This window comes from Fomitiporia mediterranea, assembly GCF_000271605.1.
Source record: "Fomitiporia mediterranea MF3/22 unplaced genomic scaffold FOMMEscaffold_7, whole genome shotgun sequence".
Taxonomy (NCBI): Eukaryota; Fungi; Basidiomycota; class Agaricomycetes; order Hymenochaetales; family Hymenochaetaceae; genus Fomitiporia; species Fomitiporia mediterranea.
Window position 1 is genome coordinate 205,310 of NW_006760392.1, and position 18,192 is coordinate 223,501.

The 18,192-nt window shown below is 46.0% G+C and overlaps 10 protein-coding genes across 10 annotated transcripts; 6 read left to right on the top strand and 4 right to left on the bottom strand.

The window, feature by feature from the left end:
• Positions 1–250: 250 nt before the first annotated feature.
• FOMMEDRAFT_168447 (uncharacterized protein) lies at positions 251–1,095 on the top strand. The gene is made up of 2 exons (XM_007267187.1): positions 251–383; positions 437–1,095. The coding sequence occupies exons 1-2, from the start codon at positions 313–315 to the stop codon at positions 1,005–1,007; spliced, it is 642 nt and encodes a 213-aa protein (XP_007267249.1). The 5' UTR covers positions 251–312; the 3' UTR covers positions 1,008–1,095.
• Positions 1,096–1,388: 293 nt separating this feature from the next.
• Positions 1,389–2,163, top strand: FOMMEDRAFT_20613 (uncharacterized protein). Its single transcript, XM_007267188.1, has 2 exons — positions 1,389–1,519; positions 1,576–2,163. The coding sequence occupies exons 1-2, from the start codon at positions 1,449–1,451 to the stop codon at positions 1,940–1,942; spliced, it is 438 nt and encodes a 145-aa protein (XP_007267250.1). The 5' UTR covers positions 1,389–1,448; the 3' UTR covers positions 1,943–2,163.
• Positions 2,164–2,565: 402 nt separating this feature from the next.
• On the top strand, positions 2,566–3,420 carry FOMMEDRAFT_141087 (uncharacterized protein). Its single transcript, XM_007267189.1, has 2 exons — positions 2,566–2,698; positions 2,757–3,420. The coding sequence occupies exons 1-2, from the start codon at positions 2,628–2,630 to the stop codon at positions 3,325–3,327; spliced, it is 642 nt and encodes a 213-aa protein (XP_007267251.1). The 5' UTR covers positions 2,566–2,627; the 3' UTR covers positions 3,328–3,420.
• A 261-nt stretch (positions 3,421–3,681) lies between these two features.
• FOMMEDRAFT_156965 (uncharacterized protein) lies at positions 3,682–4,452 on the top strand (the record flags this gene model as incomplete). Its single annotated transcript, XM_007267190.1, has 1 exon — positions 3,682–4,452. One exon carries the CDS (start codon positions 3,682–3,684, stop codon positions 4,450–4,452), a length of 771 nt encoding a protein of 256 aa, XP_007267252.1.
• A 364-nt stretch (positions 4,453–4,816) lies between these two features.
• FOMMEDRAFT_87711 (uncharacterized protein) lies at positions 4,817–6,382 on the bottom strand (the record flags this gene model as incomplete). Its single annotated transcript, XM_007267191.1, is given in 9 exon segments — positions 4,817–4,892; positions 4,947–5,030; positions 5,104–5,148; positions 5,203–5,370; positions 5,434–5,503; positions 5,697–5,947; positions 5,964–5,981; positions 6,032–6,110; positions 6,166–6,382. 9 exon segments carry the CDS (start codon positions 6,380–6,382, stop codon positions 4,817–4,819), a joined length of 1,008 nt encoding a protein of 335 aa, XP_007267253.1.
• A 1,301-nt stretch (positions 6,383–7,683) lies between these two features.
• FOMMEDRAFT_141089 (WD40 repeat-like protein) lies at positions 7,684–9,614 on the top strand. Its single transcript, XM_007267192.1, has 8 exons — positions 7,684–7,733; positions 7,783–8,047; positions 8,102–8,301; positions 8,351–8,394; positions 8,448–8,522; positions 8,576–9,007; positions 9,067–9,261; positions 9,344–9,614. Exons 1-8 carry the CDS (start codon positions 7,731–7,733, stop codon positions 9,504–9,506), a joined length of 1,377 nt encoding a protein of 458 aa, XP_007267254.1. The 5' UTR covers positions 7,684–7,730; the 3' UTR covers positions 9,507–9,614.
• Positions 9,615–9,808: 194 nt separating this feature from the next.
• On the bottom strand, positions 9,809–10,338 carry FOMMEDRAFT_57277 (uncharacterized protein; the record flags this gene model as incomplete). The annotated part of the gene is made up of 4 exons (XM_007267193.1): positions 9,809–9,835; positions 9,900–9,941; positions 10,080–10,186; positions 10,287–10,338. Coding segments are annotated over 4 exons (228 nt in total), but the record flags the coding sequence as incomplete, so codon positions are not given.
• A 263-nt stretch (positions 10,339–10,601) lies between these two features.
• On the bottom strand, positions 10,602–11,296 carry FOMMEDRAFT_20617 (uncharacterized protein). Its single transcript, XM_007267194.1, has one exon. The coding sequence runs from the start codon at positions 11,255–11,257 to the stop codon at positions 10,682–10,684; it is 576 nt and encodes a 191-aa protein (XP_007267256.1). The 5' UTR covers positions 11,258–11,296; the 3' UTR covers positions 10,602–10,681.
• Positions 11,297–13,686: 2,390 nt separating this feature from the next.
• Positions 13,687–15,150, top strand: FOMMEDRAFT_123887 (NADP-dependent mannitol dehydrogenase). The gene is made up of 8 exons (XM_007267195.1): positions 13,687–13,848; positions 13,916–14,012; positions 14,069–14,225; positions 14,288–14,400; positions 14,452–14,554; positions 14,610–14,715; positions 14,777–14,942; positions 15,005–15,150. Exons 1-8 carry the CDS (start codon positions 13,818–13,820, stop codon positions 15,021–15,023), a joined length of 792 nt encoding a protein of 263 aa, XP_007267257.1. The 5' UTR covers positions 13,687–13,817; the 3' UTR covers positions 15,024–15,150.
• A 54-nt stretch (positions 15,151–15,204) lies between these two features.
• On the bottom strand, positions 15,205–17,306 carry FOMMEDRAFT_28998 (uncharacterized protein; the record flags this gene model as incomplete). Its single annotated transcript, XM_007267196.1, has 5 exons — positions 15,205–16,317; positions 16,395–16,531; positions 16,679–16,736; positions 16,804–17,037; positions 17,115–17,306. 5 exons carry the CDS (start codon positions 17,304–17,306, stop codon positions 15,205–15,207), a joined length of 1,734 nt encoding a protein of 577 aa, XP_007267258.1.
• Between the last annotated feature and the right edge of the window lie 886 nt (positions 17,307–18,192).

An 18,192-nucleotide genomic window follows, 5' to 3' on the forward strand; every position in this document is an offset into this window, starting at 1 on the left:
GCGATGTATGTCTACAAGGAAAAAGTGGTTATCTGCTCACCGAATGGAGTGTAATGAAAGCCCTAACCTCTTCTGGACATGGCCGTCAATGAGGCAGGGTATTCCACAATAATCACTACTAAAAGAAATTACGCACGGCCACAAATTAGGCAAATGCCAAAAATGGATAAGTGTAGTTGATAATTGATGGTTGATCATGAGCCACGCTTCTCTCCCAACGACTATATTATAGCCGTCACTGCTCAAAGGCCCCATCTCCCCTCTCTATTCGACACGCCTCCTCATCCCACTACCTTGTAACGCTTGGAAGTTATGCCAAAATCAATTACGAGTGGCGTTGCGAAGCTTTCGCTCGAGCAATCGAAACGAACGAAAAAGAAGACGTAAGGGCTAGACACTTGTTCCATTTTCAATTTTTGCTCATGAAGTCTTGCAGGACTCGCGAGGAGCGTCGTCAGAAGCGCCTCTTATATGAAGAGTGGGTGTACGGGTTCCATTTGAAGAATAAGCACCTCCGCATGGCTGCCGAGAAATACAAGCTTCGCTGGCAGACACGGCCTGGACCCACCATGCTTAAGCTCATCAGCTATTTCGAACGAGCTTCAGGAGTCGACTTTTCGTGCAGTCCCGTGGTCTATCGGGATAGACCCGGCCTTATAATCACATTCGTCAAAGACGATGGTCGGAAAAGGTTAGAGAAGAACACGTTTTCGCACGAGGACATGGATAAAGTACGCGAGATCATTGGGCGTCCAACTGGGACCAAGCCAAAGTGGTTTGACGTTTCGGGTGATGACATAGACGGTGAACTCAGTAGCGAGGATGAACAATTTCCGGACACGGGCTTTCGGCCAAATGAGTTGAAACCCAGCTGGCCCTGCAATGACACCCAGGAGAGTACCAATATACAGGATGAGTATGACTCGTCTGGGTTGGGCTTTGATGATGCCCCAGAAAGTAATTTGGACGATACTTCCGATGAATACCTGAGCTCGGAAGAAGAATAAATGCATTTTTATTAAATGCATTTAGAGTCCTTTCCTCCTTTCCTTTCTTCTCTACCCCCTATCCCTTTCATTTTACTTTTGTGTCCTTATCTGAATGCAATGAATACGTACAAAGAAAAGTCAGTTGTCTGTTACAGCCAATCTTCCACAATAGATCACCGTATTGTGTTCACAGAAGGGTGTGAAGCGAATACGCCAGCCTCTCTGGCCACCGTTGTTGATGAGGCAGGGTCTGCCACAATAAATTCTACTTCCCGGGACCAGGAGAAGCGACTTACGGCCACAAATTAGGTGTGTACCAAAATGGAAAGAGCAGTTGATAAGTGTTGAAGATCATGAGCTACGCTTCTCTTCTAACGACTATGTTCTAGTCACGGTTAGCCAAAGCTCCCTCTATACGACGCGCTTCTTTAAACCTCCATCTCGTAACGCCTGGAAGTTATGCCGAAATCAATCACAAGTGGTGTTGCGAAACTGTCGCTCGAGCGATCGAAACGAACGAAGAAGAAGACGTGAGGACTGGACACACGTACTCCAATATCCCTATTTTACTCATGAAGCCTTGCAGAACTCGCGAGGAGCGTCGTCAGAAGCGCCTACTATATGAAGAATGGGTGTACGGGTATCATTTGAAGAACAAACACCTCCGCATTGCCTCCGACGAGAAATTTAATCTTCCCTGGCAGACACGACCTGGGCCTGTCATGATGAGGCTTACAGCCTACTTCGAGCGAGCCTCAGGAGTCCCGTTCGCGTTCTGTCCCGTACGCTATCGAAACAGACCCGGTCGCATACTTACATTCGTCAAAGACGATGGTCGCAAAAGGCTGGAGAAGAACACGTTTTCGCACGAGGACATGGAGAAAGTGCGTGAGATCATTGGACTCCCATCCGGGACCAAGCCAAAGTGGTTGATGTTTCGGGCGATGACATAGACGGAGAACTTAGCAGCGAGGATGAACAATTCCGGACACAGGCTTTCGACCAGACCAATTGAAACCCAGCAAGTTTAATCGCGCAGCTCAGGAGAGTATCGATATACAGGAAGGATACGACACGCCCGATCTTATCGACACTTCTGATGAATATTTGAGCTCGGATGAGGAATGAATATATTTCTAATTCCTTTTGAGTCCTTTTGTCTCTTTCACTACTCTCTACGCTCTATCCCTTTCATTTTCATTTTCATTTTGTATGATTCTACCGTTATCTCCTGCTAGCGTGCTTCTTAGTCTGAATGCAACCTTAGGTGATATGGAGCAAACGTTGGCAGCTGTCTTTTGAGGAGACCGTACAGCTGATCTTCCAAAAGAGATCAATTGTATCTGTTCACCGAGTGATGTGAAGTGAATGCCCGTGCCCCTCAGGCCACCCTTGTTGATGAAGCGGGGATCTGCAGACCTGCCACAATAAATTCGACTCAGAGAAGTGCCCATATGCATTGGCTACAAATTAGACAAATGCCAAAAATGGATAAGTGTAGTTGATAAATTTATGGTTGATCATGAGCCACGCTTCTCTCCCGACGACTATATTATAGCCGTCACTGCTCAAAGGCCCCATCTCCCCTCTCTATTCGACACGTCTCTTCATCCCACTATCTCGTAACACTTGGAAGTTATGCCAAAATCAATCACGAGTGGTGTTGCGAAACTTTCGCTCGAGCAATCGAAACGAACGAAAAAGAAGACGTAAGGGCTAGTAGACACACGTTCCCATTTTCAATATTTTGCTCATAGAGTCTTGCAGAACTCGCGAAGAGCGTCGCCAGAAGCGCCTCTTGTACGAAGAATGGGTGTATGGATATCATCTGAAGAACAAACACCTCCGCATCGCCGCAGAGAAATTCAACCTTCGCTGGCAAACACGTCCTGGACCCACCATGATTAAGCTGACAAAATATTTCGAACGAGCCTCAGGAGTCGACTTCATGTTCTGTCCCGTACTCTATCGAAATAGACCCGGTCGCATCCTTGCATTCGTCAAAGACGATGGTCGCAAAAGGCTAGAGAAGAACACATATTCGCACGAGGACATGGAGAAGGTTCGCGAAATCATTGGGCTCCCACCTGGCACCAAGCCAAAGTGGTTTGACGTTTCGGGAGAGGGAATAGACGGAGAACTTAGTAGCGAGGATGAACAATTTCCGGACACGGGCTTTCGACCCGACCAGTTGAAGCCAGTCAGTCTTAACCGTGACATTCGGGAGAGTACCGATATACAGGAAGAGTATGACCCGTCTGATTTGGGCTTCGATGACGTCTCAGAAAGTAAGTTGGACGATACTTCTGATGAATATCTCAGCTCGGAAGAAGAATGATTGCATCTATTGTATCATGTCAAGTACTTAACCGAATTGATCTATCCGTCGTAGCGTATAACAAGAAAATATGAGTATAAAGTGGTTTAAATTACGGACAGAATAGTATTGGCGGGGCAAATGTGGCTATCGACAATATGTGCCTGTGGCTATAACCAGACAAATCAAAACAAGAAAGATGAATGATAAAGACCGGCCACGTAAGTTGCTGTGAATATTTAAATATCCTGTGTGGTTCTTTTGTGCACCAGTACAGGAGCACTGAACTACACTCTCAGTCAAGGTGAGCAGTTCAATAGACCATGTTCTACTGTTTTCTCACTCTGACTCCTTGCTCTATGGCAGTATCAAGCAATGTCAGACAACCCAAGCACCCTGGAGAACTGGAAAGCTAAACTGGATGACGCCAGGGGGCTTCTCAATAGACACATCGATGAAGTCAGACAGGATTATGCACGTAAAAGGGTGAAGAGACCAATATATCGTGGTCCAGAGCATGACTGGTATGCAGTATGGTTTGCTTTTTGGGCGGCATTCTGCGAGAAGACTATAACATTTCTGCCTGCTCCTCAACCTCGAATTTTTCGTTTCATAGAAGGGCAAGACGAAAAGTCCGTGAAGCAAGAGCTCATTCCTGATTATGGCGTCATGCGAGTTTTCAGGCCCAGACGTTCTTCGCCCTATCCGAGACGCTCCACCCGAAGCGATGTTCCTACAGTCAGTAAGAGATGGGTCGCTTTGCAAGAAATCAAACCACCTCCTGTTACAACAGCAACCGAAGAGGGTGTATGGGATGGAATCAGGGAGGCGGAGAAAGATCTTGAAAGGCAGGTACAACTGTTCTTTGCTGCAGAAATTCCAATGCAGGAAGCGGTTATTGGCATTTGTGCTTCTGGAGAGTGGTGGACATGGGATGTATACACCAAGGACGATGTCAAACCTCTTTCTAAGCACGAAGATGGCGATTATCGAACCTCTGTAGAACTTCCGGATGAAGACGACGCAGATGAAGAACCTCGTGTCGCTTACAAATTGAACACGGAGGAAAGTAATACAGCCATTCTGGAATTGCGCGCTGCGATCCAAGGACTACGCGGGTTTGACGGATTTGATGAGAACCTTTAGGTGAGTCTTCACAATTGGACATCATTCTCTAATACTGAAACGTTGTAACGTTGTCGTCGCACTGTAGAACTGTGATAACATGCTTGTGATATGTCTGCCAGCGTGAAAAGGGCATGTTTTTGTTGTATTTTGTAAAGCGCAATTACCTGCAATACAAGTAACTTTTTCAAATAACTCACGTTCATAATCCATGCAAACATCTCTGCAAGTGCAAATAGATTAAGTCGTATACGTGTGTACATTGTTCGAAACCAGATCGCCCGAAATAATTGAATATCCTGTCGGTCGCTATTATAAATTCCAAATTGATCGAACATACTCCATGAGATAGCGAGAGAAAACCAAGGGAAAGCACGGTGGAATGCTAATCGTCTTGCTCATTTCCCGATTCCATTCCGGATTCATCATCACCAGGAGCGATTGTCATCATATCGTTCAGGCTTTTAGAAAAATTAAAGGGTTGTCCCCCAAACAGACAAGAACAAGTTACATACCAGTGAACGAATGGTCGAGTTACTGCAGCGATCCTTTTCACTTGTTCTTTGAAGTTCGGATCAAGGACTTCCTTGTCGGTAAACCTGAGAAGTCAAAAGAACCATTAACATTCACAAACATTGTGAATACGTTTTATTAAAGATCAATAAAGCGCACTTGTGCGAGACAGCAAACGATCGGCACTTCAGTAAGTCGATATCCCTTCGTGGCATTTATCAGAACCCGCATCAATTTATCGCTTGAGAACCGACTCACTTATGTGACTTATCGACACCTTTCGGCGCAGTCTTCAGCTCATCCTCAAATCCAAAGATGTTGCTGCGTCCGCCTTTTGGTCGAGGTTTCGGATCTCCGTAAAGTTCGACAAAGTCGGGCGCTGAAATTACTTGGCGAAGGCGACGTGACGATCGTAAAATATTATTCCTAAAATCAAATGAAGACGAGAAAGTCAGTCAATCAAGGTCGATAGAAAGGCGAATCATGGACCTGATGGTCTGTATTTCATTCTTCCCCGGACACCAAGTTCCAGCAGCGATGAAGCTTCCGCCAGATTTAACTAACACCGAACGTAAGAATACACCAACCGAACAAATACAAATCCAGCATACTTACTGCTTCTGATATGCATTGAGAGGCAATAAGTCAGCAAAGGCTCTTTCAGAGACAGGCCAGACACTCATACAGATGATCTAGGCAAACGCCAGGTCAGAACTCTTCATGCATGCAAACATCTGAGACAAGCAACTTACAGCCGGCAAATATGCCTTTCCGGCCACTTCTTGAGAAGCTCGCGGAAAGGTTGGTCTTGTACGGTGTTTTGTCGTTGCTAAATCGGATATCTCTATAAATTCGATGAACGACATCATTCGGCGGAAGTACTGGTATCTGTGGGTCTGCTTCCGTTAACAATGGAGTAAGCTCGTCTATAAAGTCTTTCCATTCTTTCTCGGCTAGGCGATATACAGGCTCTGTAGAGATGGAGTTGATAAATATACGAGGGCTTCAAAGCCTGCGACTTACCATGCAGTTTGAACCTATATTGAGCAAGTGAGTAGAGACGTAAAAGAACGGGTTATAACCCTACCATGTCCTGTCATTACATTCCGGGTCTTGCAATTGCTTCAGAAAGTTGAGGGTGTTCTTAGAGATTTGCCCGGGTGGTACTGTATACCAGTGTTACTTGAACGAATATGGTAACAAAACTACTGGATGACTTACCACGGCCAGTCTTCGGTGCTTCCACAACTGTGCCAACAACTTCCTGCCCTTCGTCAAGTTCCTCTTCTTCATCACTATTAGGCACGCGTTTTTTCTTAGTAGGAGACTGTACGCTTGACCGGGACTTCTTCGGAGAGGACTTGTTCGAGGCTGACACGCGCTTTCTTTTCTTTCTGGGCGCGTCGAAGTCAGGATCGTCAAGCGTGTCACTGTTCATTGAAACCGCGTCGTCTTCGCCGTCGCCGTCATCGTCATCGTCATCTACGTACGCGTCGCTCTCTTCTCCAGGATCCTCTGTGTCACTCTCAGGGGTGGTTTTTGCTTGTCTGCCACCATTTTGACGCGTACTTGAAGTCCTCCGCGAGATACGTCGCGCTCTTGCAGAGGTCACTTCGATACGGCCTTCGACATTATCAGATGATTTCTTCTTTGATTTTGCGGGGCGAGCCATAGATATAACGATCAGATTATACGACGTTGACTGAGAGTGCAGCGGAAAGCGCGAATTGAACAGTATTATTGAAGTTAGAGTACGAGTGGAAACTCCCGAGAGCCTGTGGGAAACTAGTTTTCCACAGGTCATTTTGCTGGGCCTCTGGAGGCGTGGTAAACCTCGCGTGGACAACACTTAGTCAGTATATTAGTAATATCATTATAATGTTCCAAAAAGGTAATTTTTAAGAATTTTGTGCTGTACCTCTATTGAGCTGAAAATTTAGGTGTAATATTAATTTCAGACATTGGTTATACTGCTGAGAGCAATTATATTGTGTTTTATAGTCTACCAGTGTTGAAACCTACATAATAAAGAGATATATCTAAGAGAAATAAAAAGAAAGAGGCAACCAGTTACATTGATCAGGCTTTATTATTGTTCAAAATTTGTAAATCATTCAAAGAGGTACTGGAAATATTGTCCACATCTATCACTTGTACCTCTCTATTTTTATCAGAGTGTACTCCTTCAAATGAAGGAGTATCTGAAAGAATGTCAGGCAAAGTAGGAGATGTTGACCTAATAAAATGACAGACATAGAGTATATGCACTCTCAAACTATCTATTTTCCTTGCTTTTTGTCAGGTTGAGGCATTTTTTCTTAATTTATCTACTGACATGATATTATGTATGACTAATACATTTGAGTTTTCCACAGGCCAATTTCCAGCAACCCTTGTGGTAGTGAGGTTTACCTTGTGGGAAACCTCTGTGGTAATCCTCACTGTGGGAAACTAGGGAGTTTCCACTCGTACTCTAATTGAAGTAGGCGAGGGCGAAGTATTGGAACTATTAATAATGCGGTTGCTGACGGAGGGCTGAATATGCTCGGCTATTGCCGGATCAGCGCACAGAATTTGTAGCATTGAACAGAATCTTAAATTTCCATCCTTTGCCCCGAGTTTCTTGTCATAATCACCAACTTGTCTAGAATCCTCTGGGTAGTCACTGCATTCTAGGGCTCTCTTCGAGGGCAGACAGGAGTTATATCTATCATTTTAGCCGAAATAGCGTATCACGTCGGTAATTGGGGACCGCACGAAGCACATTTTGACCAGAAGCCTCAGTCATGGTGCGCATGTCTTCACACTCTTAACGACGTTTAACTCATAACATCTTAGAAAATAAAAGTTCTCCAGCATTCGCCAACAGAGCATATGCCACAGCGTAGGGGAGATCCTATGCCCAGATCACGTAACTTGGATCCCAACGTTCACCCGTTCGCTCGTCACCGCGAAAGGATGCGTGCATTGAATGCAGCGAAGATGGAGCGAATGTTTTCGAAGCCATTTGTAGGGAGCCTAGATGGGCATATAGATGCGGTGGAAGTTTTAGCTCGAAAACCTCACTCGCTGAACGTGGTTGCAAGTGGAAGTTGGGATGGAGGTGCGTAGTCTTTGCATGATAATTTTCATATTCATTTTAAAGGATTGCATCCAGAAATAATCCTGCATGATGTCCCTCAAAGACGACATCTACTACGATTACCTGGCGCTCATAAAGGGAAGGTCTCCGGACTGTGTTGGGCGGAAGGCGATCGGCTTTTGAGTTGTGGTGTAGATCGAAATGTGAAACTCTGGGATACGCGCACCTTATCAGATGCGGATGGTGAGATGGAGATTGACGCTGGACCCTCCGAGGTAAGCTTTGGCTCATGTTCTAAGTATTCACCTAATTAATCATGCCAAGGGTCGAAAACCGTTAGGAGTCTTTCCTGGAAAATTTGCATTCAAGTTCGTTGCCTTCCCACAATAACTCGTATAATTTATCTGACCTCTGCATGAAGCTCAATAGATCACCACCGTACCGATCCCCTTTTTGCCACCGCTTCAAATACAGTCCAAGTATGGGACGAGACAAAGTACGAGTAATATTCGTTCGTAGATTTACTTAGCAATTACTAACTCAACACAGGAGCACAGCGATATCTAATCTTACACATTCTACTTCCACGGAGACTGTTTCCGCCCTCCGCTTCAACCTCTCCGAATCCTCCATCCTCGCGTCCGTAGGTTCCGATCGCACGTTTACACTGTACGATATACGAACTGGCAAGGCAGAGCGCCGAGTTATCATGCGATTCCGTGCAAACGCACTCGCATGGTCACCTACTTTCCCGACTTCTGTTCTCCTGGCATCGGAGGATCATAACTTGTACACATTCGATATTCGAAATCTAAACACGCCAACACAGATCTATAAGGCACACGTTGCCGCGGTGATGTCTTGTGATTGGAGTCCGACAGGTACTGAGTTTGTTTCTGGCGGATGGGATAGAACCGTTCGCATATGGAAAGAAGGCGTTGGACGTGCACCGGAGGTATATCATACAAAGCGTATGCAACGGTATGGTATCTCAACAAGAAAACTTGGAAATTGTTATACTGAAAAAAGTCCCCATTCAGAGTGACTTCCTCGATATACACGGCAGATGCACGCTTCGTATTAACTGGTTCAGACGATGGCAACGTTCGTATCTGGAAAGCTCGCGCTTCAGATAAACTTGGCGTCGTAACGACGCGTGAGAAGGCTGCAATGGAATATCGTGATAGTTTACGAGCACGATGGGGTATGGACACGGAGATTGCGAAAGTTACGCGGTATGTCCAGTGCACTTGTTCTTCTCATTGCTTTCTTTCCTTACCTAACGTGTCTTCGCTGACGTCTTACCTTTGTCAACAGGAGTCGTCGTTTACCAAAGCCAGTTTACAAGGCCGCCCAGCTCAAGCATACTATGCTCGAAGCTCAGCGCGTCAAAGAGGAACGTCGGCGGAAGCATACGCGTGCAGGCGAAACCAAACCGAAAGCGGAGAAAAAGAAGGTCGTCATTGCGGAACAAGGCTAATATATTTGTCTTCAGTTTTACTCTCCCGCTTTACTTGCTTTTCATCTACTGTTATCATTTCCTATATTTTTGTTGCACTGTTCGTGTAATACTGTCAATGAGACTTTTTCCGGCTTCGTCGCATTGTCTACGTCTTAGCTGCAAGGACCTTTTTAAAAAGAAGGGAAAACAGGAGAAAGAACGTTAGTGTTTATACCCAGCACTTTTATAATGACGGGACAAGCCAAAGGAGAAGTATTTGAATTGCATCTATAAATGTGCTATACAAATCACTCTGTGTCCTTGGCTTTCTCTACGCTTGCTTGTTGCCCCTGATATTGTTTAGCCCACTAAAATACAAAGGATACTTGTTAGTTGTAATGATTTTTGCGAACCGCGTTACACGGTACGCACCAACATAGACGGAATCGGCCTAGAAGGCGGGGAATGCCTCCACTATTTGCACGATGTAACATTATCACCATCGTTGCAACCCGGAATATATATATATATATGTGGAAAGAAGCATCAAGTCAGAAGACAGCCAGATCAGTTTCATGGCAAGGAGAGAAAATGCAAACACAAAGGACGCACCTCTCTCGAAGCACTAAGCTGCCAAACGCCATATGTGATGGCCAAAATCCCACCAAACACAATAGCGGTATTCGACTTCCAGTTCGAAGGGCGTGTCCACCAGCCACCTTTTTAACCATCCCAGTTTTTATGAACCATAACATAATCGAGAGAAATTCATAGGTCATGAATGGTAGCACATGCCCATATTGTACACTCGAGACGCACCAGCTGGCGACCAGACTTCCTTTGGGTATGGATATTGTCCACCGCCACCCTGGGGATTTGTGAGTAAACGACGCTTATTTTAGCAGGAATAGAGATGCGCACCATCGTAAAAGCTAACAGTGAGCAGTCGTTGGGTCTATAAGTTGTGTAATTGGTCGAATGTCAGGCAGTGTTTGCGGAAACGTTATTCCATCCCGTCACGTGCTCATGGAAATAATCTAATTTAATTCAACGATATCTTTTCATTTACTACTTACAAGACAGGATAATCTAACAAACGGTACCGCTACAAGTGTGCAGGATATCTCGAAAGGTGCAGTTATTAAAAGGAATAGCAACATCACACAGCATGTGCAGGACTTTGTGAAGCAGGACGGGCTCAAGACAGAGTTGCATCAGGAGAAATTCGTTGGCGAAGCAAAGGCACCCAAGAAATTTTCCTGGTCGAACTTGTATAATATATCAGACCCTTCATACCACTTCAAATATAGCCAGTTGTCCTGCTTGGGCATGAATTTCTCGAACGCATCTAAATAACGCGCGAAGGCCTCTTCGACTTCATCGTTTGAAAACTTCGTCTCACGCGTGGGATCCGGAACGAAGTAATGGCCGGCGAGTGCATGCAGTTCCATAATGAGTGAACGGAAAGGTGCAAGGCCAGGACTATGAGCAACGAGCTCGTCGAGACGAAACGCAAGATGCAGTCGTGCGATTCTGTTGCGATCTGGCATAGCTCGAGGACCAGCGAATGTATTGATGATATATGCAAACTTATCCTCTGCAAATGCAACATATTTTGGCTTTTCCGGGGGCTTGAAGTCCTGCGGAGGTCCGTGTTCCACAGGTTTCATGACATGGAAGCCTATACCTAATGATGATTGATACGAATCGTCGTAATACCAAAGGAGGTCTTGGAGCAGCTCAGGAATTCGCACTCCATCATCAGCCGGTGGCTCCTTATCCTCTAACATTTTCTCTTCAGTCGCCTTTTCCTTACCTTTCGCTCTTTTGCTTTTCTCGTGCTCTGCTTCGTCGCTCCGCCCTTGCTCCATTTGCTTTTCGTTGTCAGGATGAGTTATTGTATCATCGTCCTGGTCCGTATTTTCGTGATAAGCACCACGTCCGGATTCAATTTTTACTGGCTCAATGTCCATATGCACATCTTCATCAACGCGCTGGTTCGTCCGGCTACAGTTCGTTTCTTCAGCGTCAGTTTCCATAGGTGCGATTCCCTCGCTAGTCGCTCCTGCAACATCTGGCACAACTGCTTTAGGTGTTGCTACGCCTTCGTCCCTTGTTTCCTTTGAAGTCAAATCGTCAACAGCAATTGGTTCTTCGCCAGGTGCATCAGTATTGCCTTTCGTATCACGTGCAATCCTTGCCTGGGCCATTTCAGGACAGTCCAACTCTACCTTTCGACGGCCAAAGACGTAGTCATTGATGATTCCAGTAGAGACTACAATCAGAACCCAAAGAAACGAATCCAGGTCGTAGATGGGCGAATGAACGTAGTCAGAACGCTCCAGCTTTTTAGATCTGAGCAAAGACGATGGCGTAGTACAAGATTGGTTCTGAGAATCGAGTCAGTGTTTAATGCTTGGAACACGTATTCTATGACGTACAGATATTTCGGTATCACCTGTATATTGATCCTTATCACCGTTTAAATTTTGACACACTGTAAAATCAGACACGAAGCCCGAGAAGAGACGCGGAGGACCCTCGACAGACTTGCCATCCCTGTGAACAATGTTGTAGGCGCTCACCCATTTCAGAAGAAAGGGTACAGACATACTTTGCAAGCATACAACCATACATGTGCTTGCATTGGCATTTGACGCTGTATATATTTTTCTCTGTTATCCGTCGATGGACGTATCCCATTCTGTAGGCATTCAAAAGACCTGATAATTGTGCCTCAGAGCTGGAAACCAGATAGACAGGAGAAGAGATTTACCATACATCGCATCACGAAGAGCTTCGCATAACTGGAGAGGACCCTCTGCGTCGGATAGGCTGTGGATTTCATTGAAAATAACCTGGCGTATACAAAGACGTCGCTTTGGAGGCTGTTCCACCGCGGTCGCAGTGATTAGCTCATGTGTCTCTTTGTCTCGCAAGTGTGTTCTTGCCCCGTATCTCGGCAGTCCTATGAGCTGCTTCCAAATATGAACATGCTTCTCGTTTTCCGTCTCCTCGCAACAGTCAAGGTCAGGGAAGTCTGTTGTCTTATACAACCGACGGAGTGCGTAGATAAAGCCGCCTTCACGATCCTGGCCCTCCAGAACCCAGGACACTTTGTTGGAGCAGCATTTTTCACACTTTGTCAGTGTCTGCTGGCGATACCTGACTGCTGGATATGAACAGTCCCGTACGTTCATTTTGTCGAAGATATTTAAATGGAGGTCTTTGTAGAGGTACGACGGGGGTCGCGGCAGAGGTCGGTCTTTCGTATCAAACCCTAGATAAACGGGAATGGCTCTTGTATAGGCCTCTGACCGAGATTTACTAGCCATTGTCGCGGCACCGTGCAAGTTGGGCTGAAAGAATTCTGACAAAGGAAGGACCACGACCACCAAAGAGTCTGACACGAGAAGTCACAATGATGTCACGAAGTGTCCAGAGTAATTTACGAGATCTTTCTTTGTTGTTAGAACTGGGCTACCTGCAGACCAGACGGCTGAAGATTTGGTCCAGTCTAACGCTTTGCCGTAGTTTAGCGTCTTAACCATATGGTGATCATGGTGATCACTGACTCACCTACTTCGTGTCACATAATTCATAAATAAGGTCTACTTCGCGTTCACGCTTCGTGTGTGCAGAAGTCGGAGCTTCGGAGCTTCGGAAACAACCGACAAGTCACGAAAACGGAACATGAATTTCATGTTCAGGCTCATTCAACCTCATGCCTACTCGGTTTATAGGGAAGGGAAAAAAATATTCTATCATTCCATGGCATTATTATCTCGCCTCATTTATACGCGCGTGGTTACGATATCTTTCCCTTGCAATTAGGCACCAGTTAATCTGCTGGGAAATGAGGTTTTCATGTCATGTATGGCACTGCGGTAACGCACATGTTTGTTTTGGCTCATGAGCAGTGTTTCATTGCATCTCAGTACCGATTTAGCTATCACCACAACGTAATATGTCATGCATCCGTTAGTTCTGAAGGCGACGAAAGCCGACGGGGTCAAGACGGATGAGTCACTCGTTGGTCGAAATTAAAATCAAGTATTAATACACCGGGCATCCTCGCCATGATTCGACAGACCACCAACCAGCATGTTCTCAACTACTCAGCCGTTGAGACCGACAATGGTCATGCGTTTCGTTCGAAAACTACATCGGCGACCTGACTGTAGAGCTGCATCACGGTTATTTTACACGAAGCCCGATAGAGGACCGTGGGCTACGTCAGTGGGCGTCAATCATCTTCGGCCTTTGCCGTCTCCTGCCATCGCCACTCAATATAAGACTGGCTTACGATGTCTCGCTCGTCCTCACTCTTCAAGTTCAACTAGTATCACCATGGTTAAGGGATTCAGTTTTGACTTTTCTGGTCGGTCCACTTGCTTACAGGAAGTTCTATGTTCGCCCTTCTAATGTAGCATGATGGCGTGCCACAGGTAAATGTATCATCGTCACAGGTGGTAACCGTGGCATTGGCTATGAATTCAGCAGGGCCTGCGCTCAAGCTGGCGCTAGTGTTGCAATTATCTACAGGTGTCTGTTCTCACAGCCATCTAGATTTGGCTCGGTTGTGCTAAAGTAACTTACAGGGCCTCAAAGAATGCAGAGGAAGTGGCGGAGAAAATTGGCAAAGAGTTCGGCGTGAAGACCAAAGCCTATAAGTGTGATGTTGGGGACGAAAAGCTTGTTATCGAGACCGTCAAGAAGATTGATGACGAGCTCGGGCCAGTCTCTGGTCTCATCGCCGTAAGTGCAATAACGTGCGTGTTTATTATTGTACTCACTAAACGCATACACGCATGTCTCAGAACGCTGGTGTAAGCGTCATAAAGCCTGCGATTGAGCTCACCACAGAAGACTTTCGTAAAGTGTACGACGTGAACGTCCTTGGTGTCTTCAACACGGCCAAAGCTGTCGCTAAGTAAATCCGGCTCGTGGCGTAACTGAAAACAGTGACTTACTTTGTTTAAAGGCTTTGGATTGACCGCAAGGCACAGAGTGGATCCATCGTGATCACTTGCTCAATGAGCTCGCAGATAATAAACATTGTCGATCAGAACGAGCCTCTCACACAGGTGCACAGAGTCACGATTTGGTATTAATTTAACAACTCAACAATGTTTCATAAAGGTCTTTTATAATTCATCCAAAGGCGCAGTGTCCAATCTTACGAAGGGCCTCGCCGCCGAATGGGCGAAGCATGGCATTCGTGTGAACGCACTTTCTCCTGGCTATGGTCTGCACCTCTCTCACATCTTTAGTCCGCGCAAGATAAATACTAATACCTTTCTGTTTAGTGAGCACGGATCAGACTGCGCACATGGACCGTAAGGTTCTCGAGAACCAGGCGAAAGGCATCCCACTTGGTCGCTTTGCAGAGCCACATGAGATGACGGGACAGGCAATTCTTCTTCTGTCTGATCACGCATCATACATGACCGGCGGAGAGTACTTCGTCGATGGGTGTGTGAACTTTTCTAGTCACGTACAGGCAGAGCTTCCTAACGAACATTGTTTTACTATAGGGGTCAGTTGATTTGGTAAATCATCACAAGTCCGGAACGGTTAGCAAGCATGAGTTATAAGGCCTTCTCCTACATTACAGTATGCAATTGGCCTGGATGTCTCACATGTATAGTAGGACCGAAAATATAAAGGAAATGGTTGTCCGATAAATAACACACATAAGTCTATCTCTACCTTCGCCCTGTGACGACAATAGCTTTTATACCATGAGAGGTCGTTTCTCTTCATCATCCGCAGCACCATATTCACTGCGCTCTAGACTCGTCGTCCGCCTTACAGTATCGTTACCATCCTCGTCAATAATCTGCGGCTCAGATCCCCAAACCTCTTCATAGCCCCATAAGTCCAAGAATCCACCCCGGTAATCCGAACATAGAAGGAGTCCTAACGGAACAGCAAACGTTGTCAAGGGCAATGTAACTAGTGGAAAGAGCGGGGCCAGACACTTGAGTGCTTCTTCGCTTCGGTACTCAATTGCGAGATAGAAGAGAACCGAGAAGAGGAGCGTGGACATTAGATAAGCTAATAGTGAGGAGATGAATGTGGGAAATGCGAGGTGCGTTTGATGTTGAGGATGCATTGATGTTGAATGGGTGAGAGAATGCGCGAGCGACGTGGGGAGAGGCGTCCCTTCTTGTCCTATAGTCGAAGACGCTTTCAATACTTTGGCGGTCTTTGACATGTTAGAATTGGTATCTTCAGATGCAATCATCGGCGAAGACAAATGAGCGTAGAAAGAATCCGGAGCCTCGGGCGAGAGGAAGATTGGGCCAACACCACCAATGCTTTTCGTTCTCTCTCTCGGAGGCGCATACACCGGAAGCATATCATGAGTCAATGTTTGTCCACCTTCAGCAATCCAGTTTTTATCCACCTCTCCAGCCTCGATTGCAGTATTTCCGTTAACAAACTCTGCTTCCTCAGAGGACTCGATGTCAGAACGTTGAGGCTGAGCAAGCGATAAAGGCAAAGCGGCAGCAGCAGAGCAACAAGCATAATCAAAGCGACAACACAGCGTGATGAGTTCAACGGGGAAAATGTTCCAGAGAACTGAAAGAGCAAACAGTGGCCAACGATATCCTATCGAATCATCTGTCGTATCATTCCAGGAAAGAGAATCAAGAAGACTGAAGTTATCGTTGTCGTTGCTAGAGTTGGAGCTTTTGAGCAATGCTGACGTAGTTGCGTTAAATTCATTCCAAGCAGGGTATTGTGGTTCTTGTGGATCTACCGTTACTTTGTTGGAAAGGAGGAACTTGATTTGTGGTGCGTGAAGAACGAGGAAAATAGTTAGTGCAAAAAGTGTTGCGACCTGATCCCAGGAAATAGTAGTCAGATATAAACATCTCAAAAGGGATGGAACATCTGATAGTTGGATAAATAACGCACATTTGTAACAGCATAGATAACAACGGCACGCATGCTTTTCGTAGAGCGTACATCCGTCGCGATAAATACGTGCAAGAGCGCAGCGTGAACGATCACTTTGCAAATGCTGTCATTGAGGGAAATAGCTCGGTAGCTGACTAGAAGGCCCAATATAACCGGTACGATTGTTAAAATGCACGGAATAGAGGGTCGAAGAGTTCGAATGATGTACGGGTCTAATAAGAAGCGACGACGAATTAATCCCTATCTTACGTTATGACAGAGACATGAGAGAAGACACGAACCTCCTTCAATATCACGTTTCACACTTAGAGCATACAGCCGGGACAGCAGTCCAAACATCTACGTATTGTGTTCAATATCGTCTCGACTCGGCTCCGCCGTGTCAAGCAAAACATTCATCACTCACTCTCGACGTAGCGAACAAAAACAATGGCCCGAACAGCACTCCTTCATAGATGCGCAAGTCACGAGACGGGACTTGCGCCACGCATTGTAAATATGAAGCAAGGAGAGCGACGAAGAGTAGATACACGGGTGCGAAGTGCGTTAGCGCTTGTTTGCGAATCTTCTGAAGGTAGGAAGGCGGTGGCGGTGTTTCTGTCAGTCGTGGAGGTAGTGTCTTCTGTACCGCGATCCATGTCTATGACGCGCAAGTCGTTTACTCAGTTGATAGTCACCCACCAATGGAAGGAGAGAGGTGAAGAACTCTGTACGCACCCTTAGCGATAGTGGTGCCTCAAGTGCAATCGCAAACAGTGGAGGGAGGACAAATGGCCACATCGTGTCGCAGAACACGACGAAGCTATGGAAGGAAGGTCGGAGAGCCTCGTAAGTGGCATTCAGCTTTGAGTGAAGGCTAGTGTGAAAAGACTCGGACGTCTTCCAGAGTGAGATGTACGCCACAGGCATCTTTCGCTGTGCCGTCTACAAGTCCCGAGCTAATTATAGTTTTAGCGGAAGCTATGAACCTTTCCTGTGCGTTCTTCCCGATTTCACTTGTTGTGACGAGGTCTGCACAGATGAGGAAGCCAAACTGCCGAGAAAATCGTCGCGTTCCACGACGACAAGTGGAGAACAGCATACAAATACGAACTGACCTCCTAAATATGCACACAAGAACGCGACGGGGCAGCAAAGTTGCTAGGTGATTCAAGGAATTACCGTATTTCAGTTCGTAACGCCACAGGAAGCAGCTTTGCGTTTTAGAAAGCCGCGTTGATACCACTGAAGTTCGGTGCAATAATTTGGCCCGTAGCCTAATGAAACAGAAAAGCCTTGAAATAAAGGAACTATCAGAAAGTATATACTTGGTGATCCAGTAGAAGCATCATGATTATTTTGCGGTTTGAACCGTCACGGCCTAGCCAGATTCCACGCCACAGGACTAATTTATCTCCGGAAAGAGCAAGAACTGCGATCCAGTTAAGCCGAACGTGAGTCGAAACTTAATCCAGAGCTGTGCGAGATACTTCGTTGAGGTACGAAGCTGGAGTAACTCGCTGATGCGGAGAGAGACCTGGCATGGAAGACGAGATTGCTCGGCTGCACAAAACGGTAAAATCCAAGGAGAATTAGGGCACATATGAGCGTATTTCGTCGACACTCTTTTGCAACGGTATCGAGCATGAACGTCTTGTATATACGCTCGCTACGAGAGGAGTTCTCAAGGTTGTGTAACGGAGCGAGAATTTTCTGTTGCCATCTAAATCATCTGATGTCTAAATTACCTCGACCTTTTTAGGAGCGGCGATCATAACATTTAAAGTCCGACAGCCTCGTGGATCAGGAAATTGCC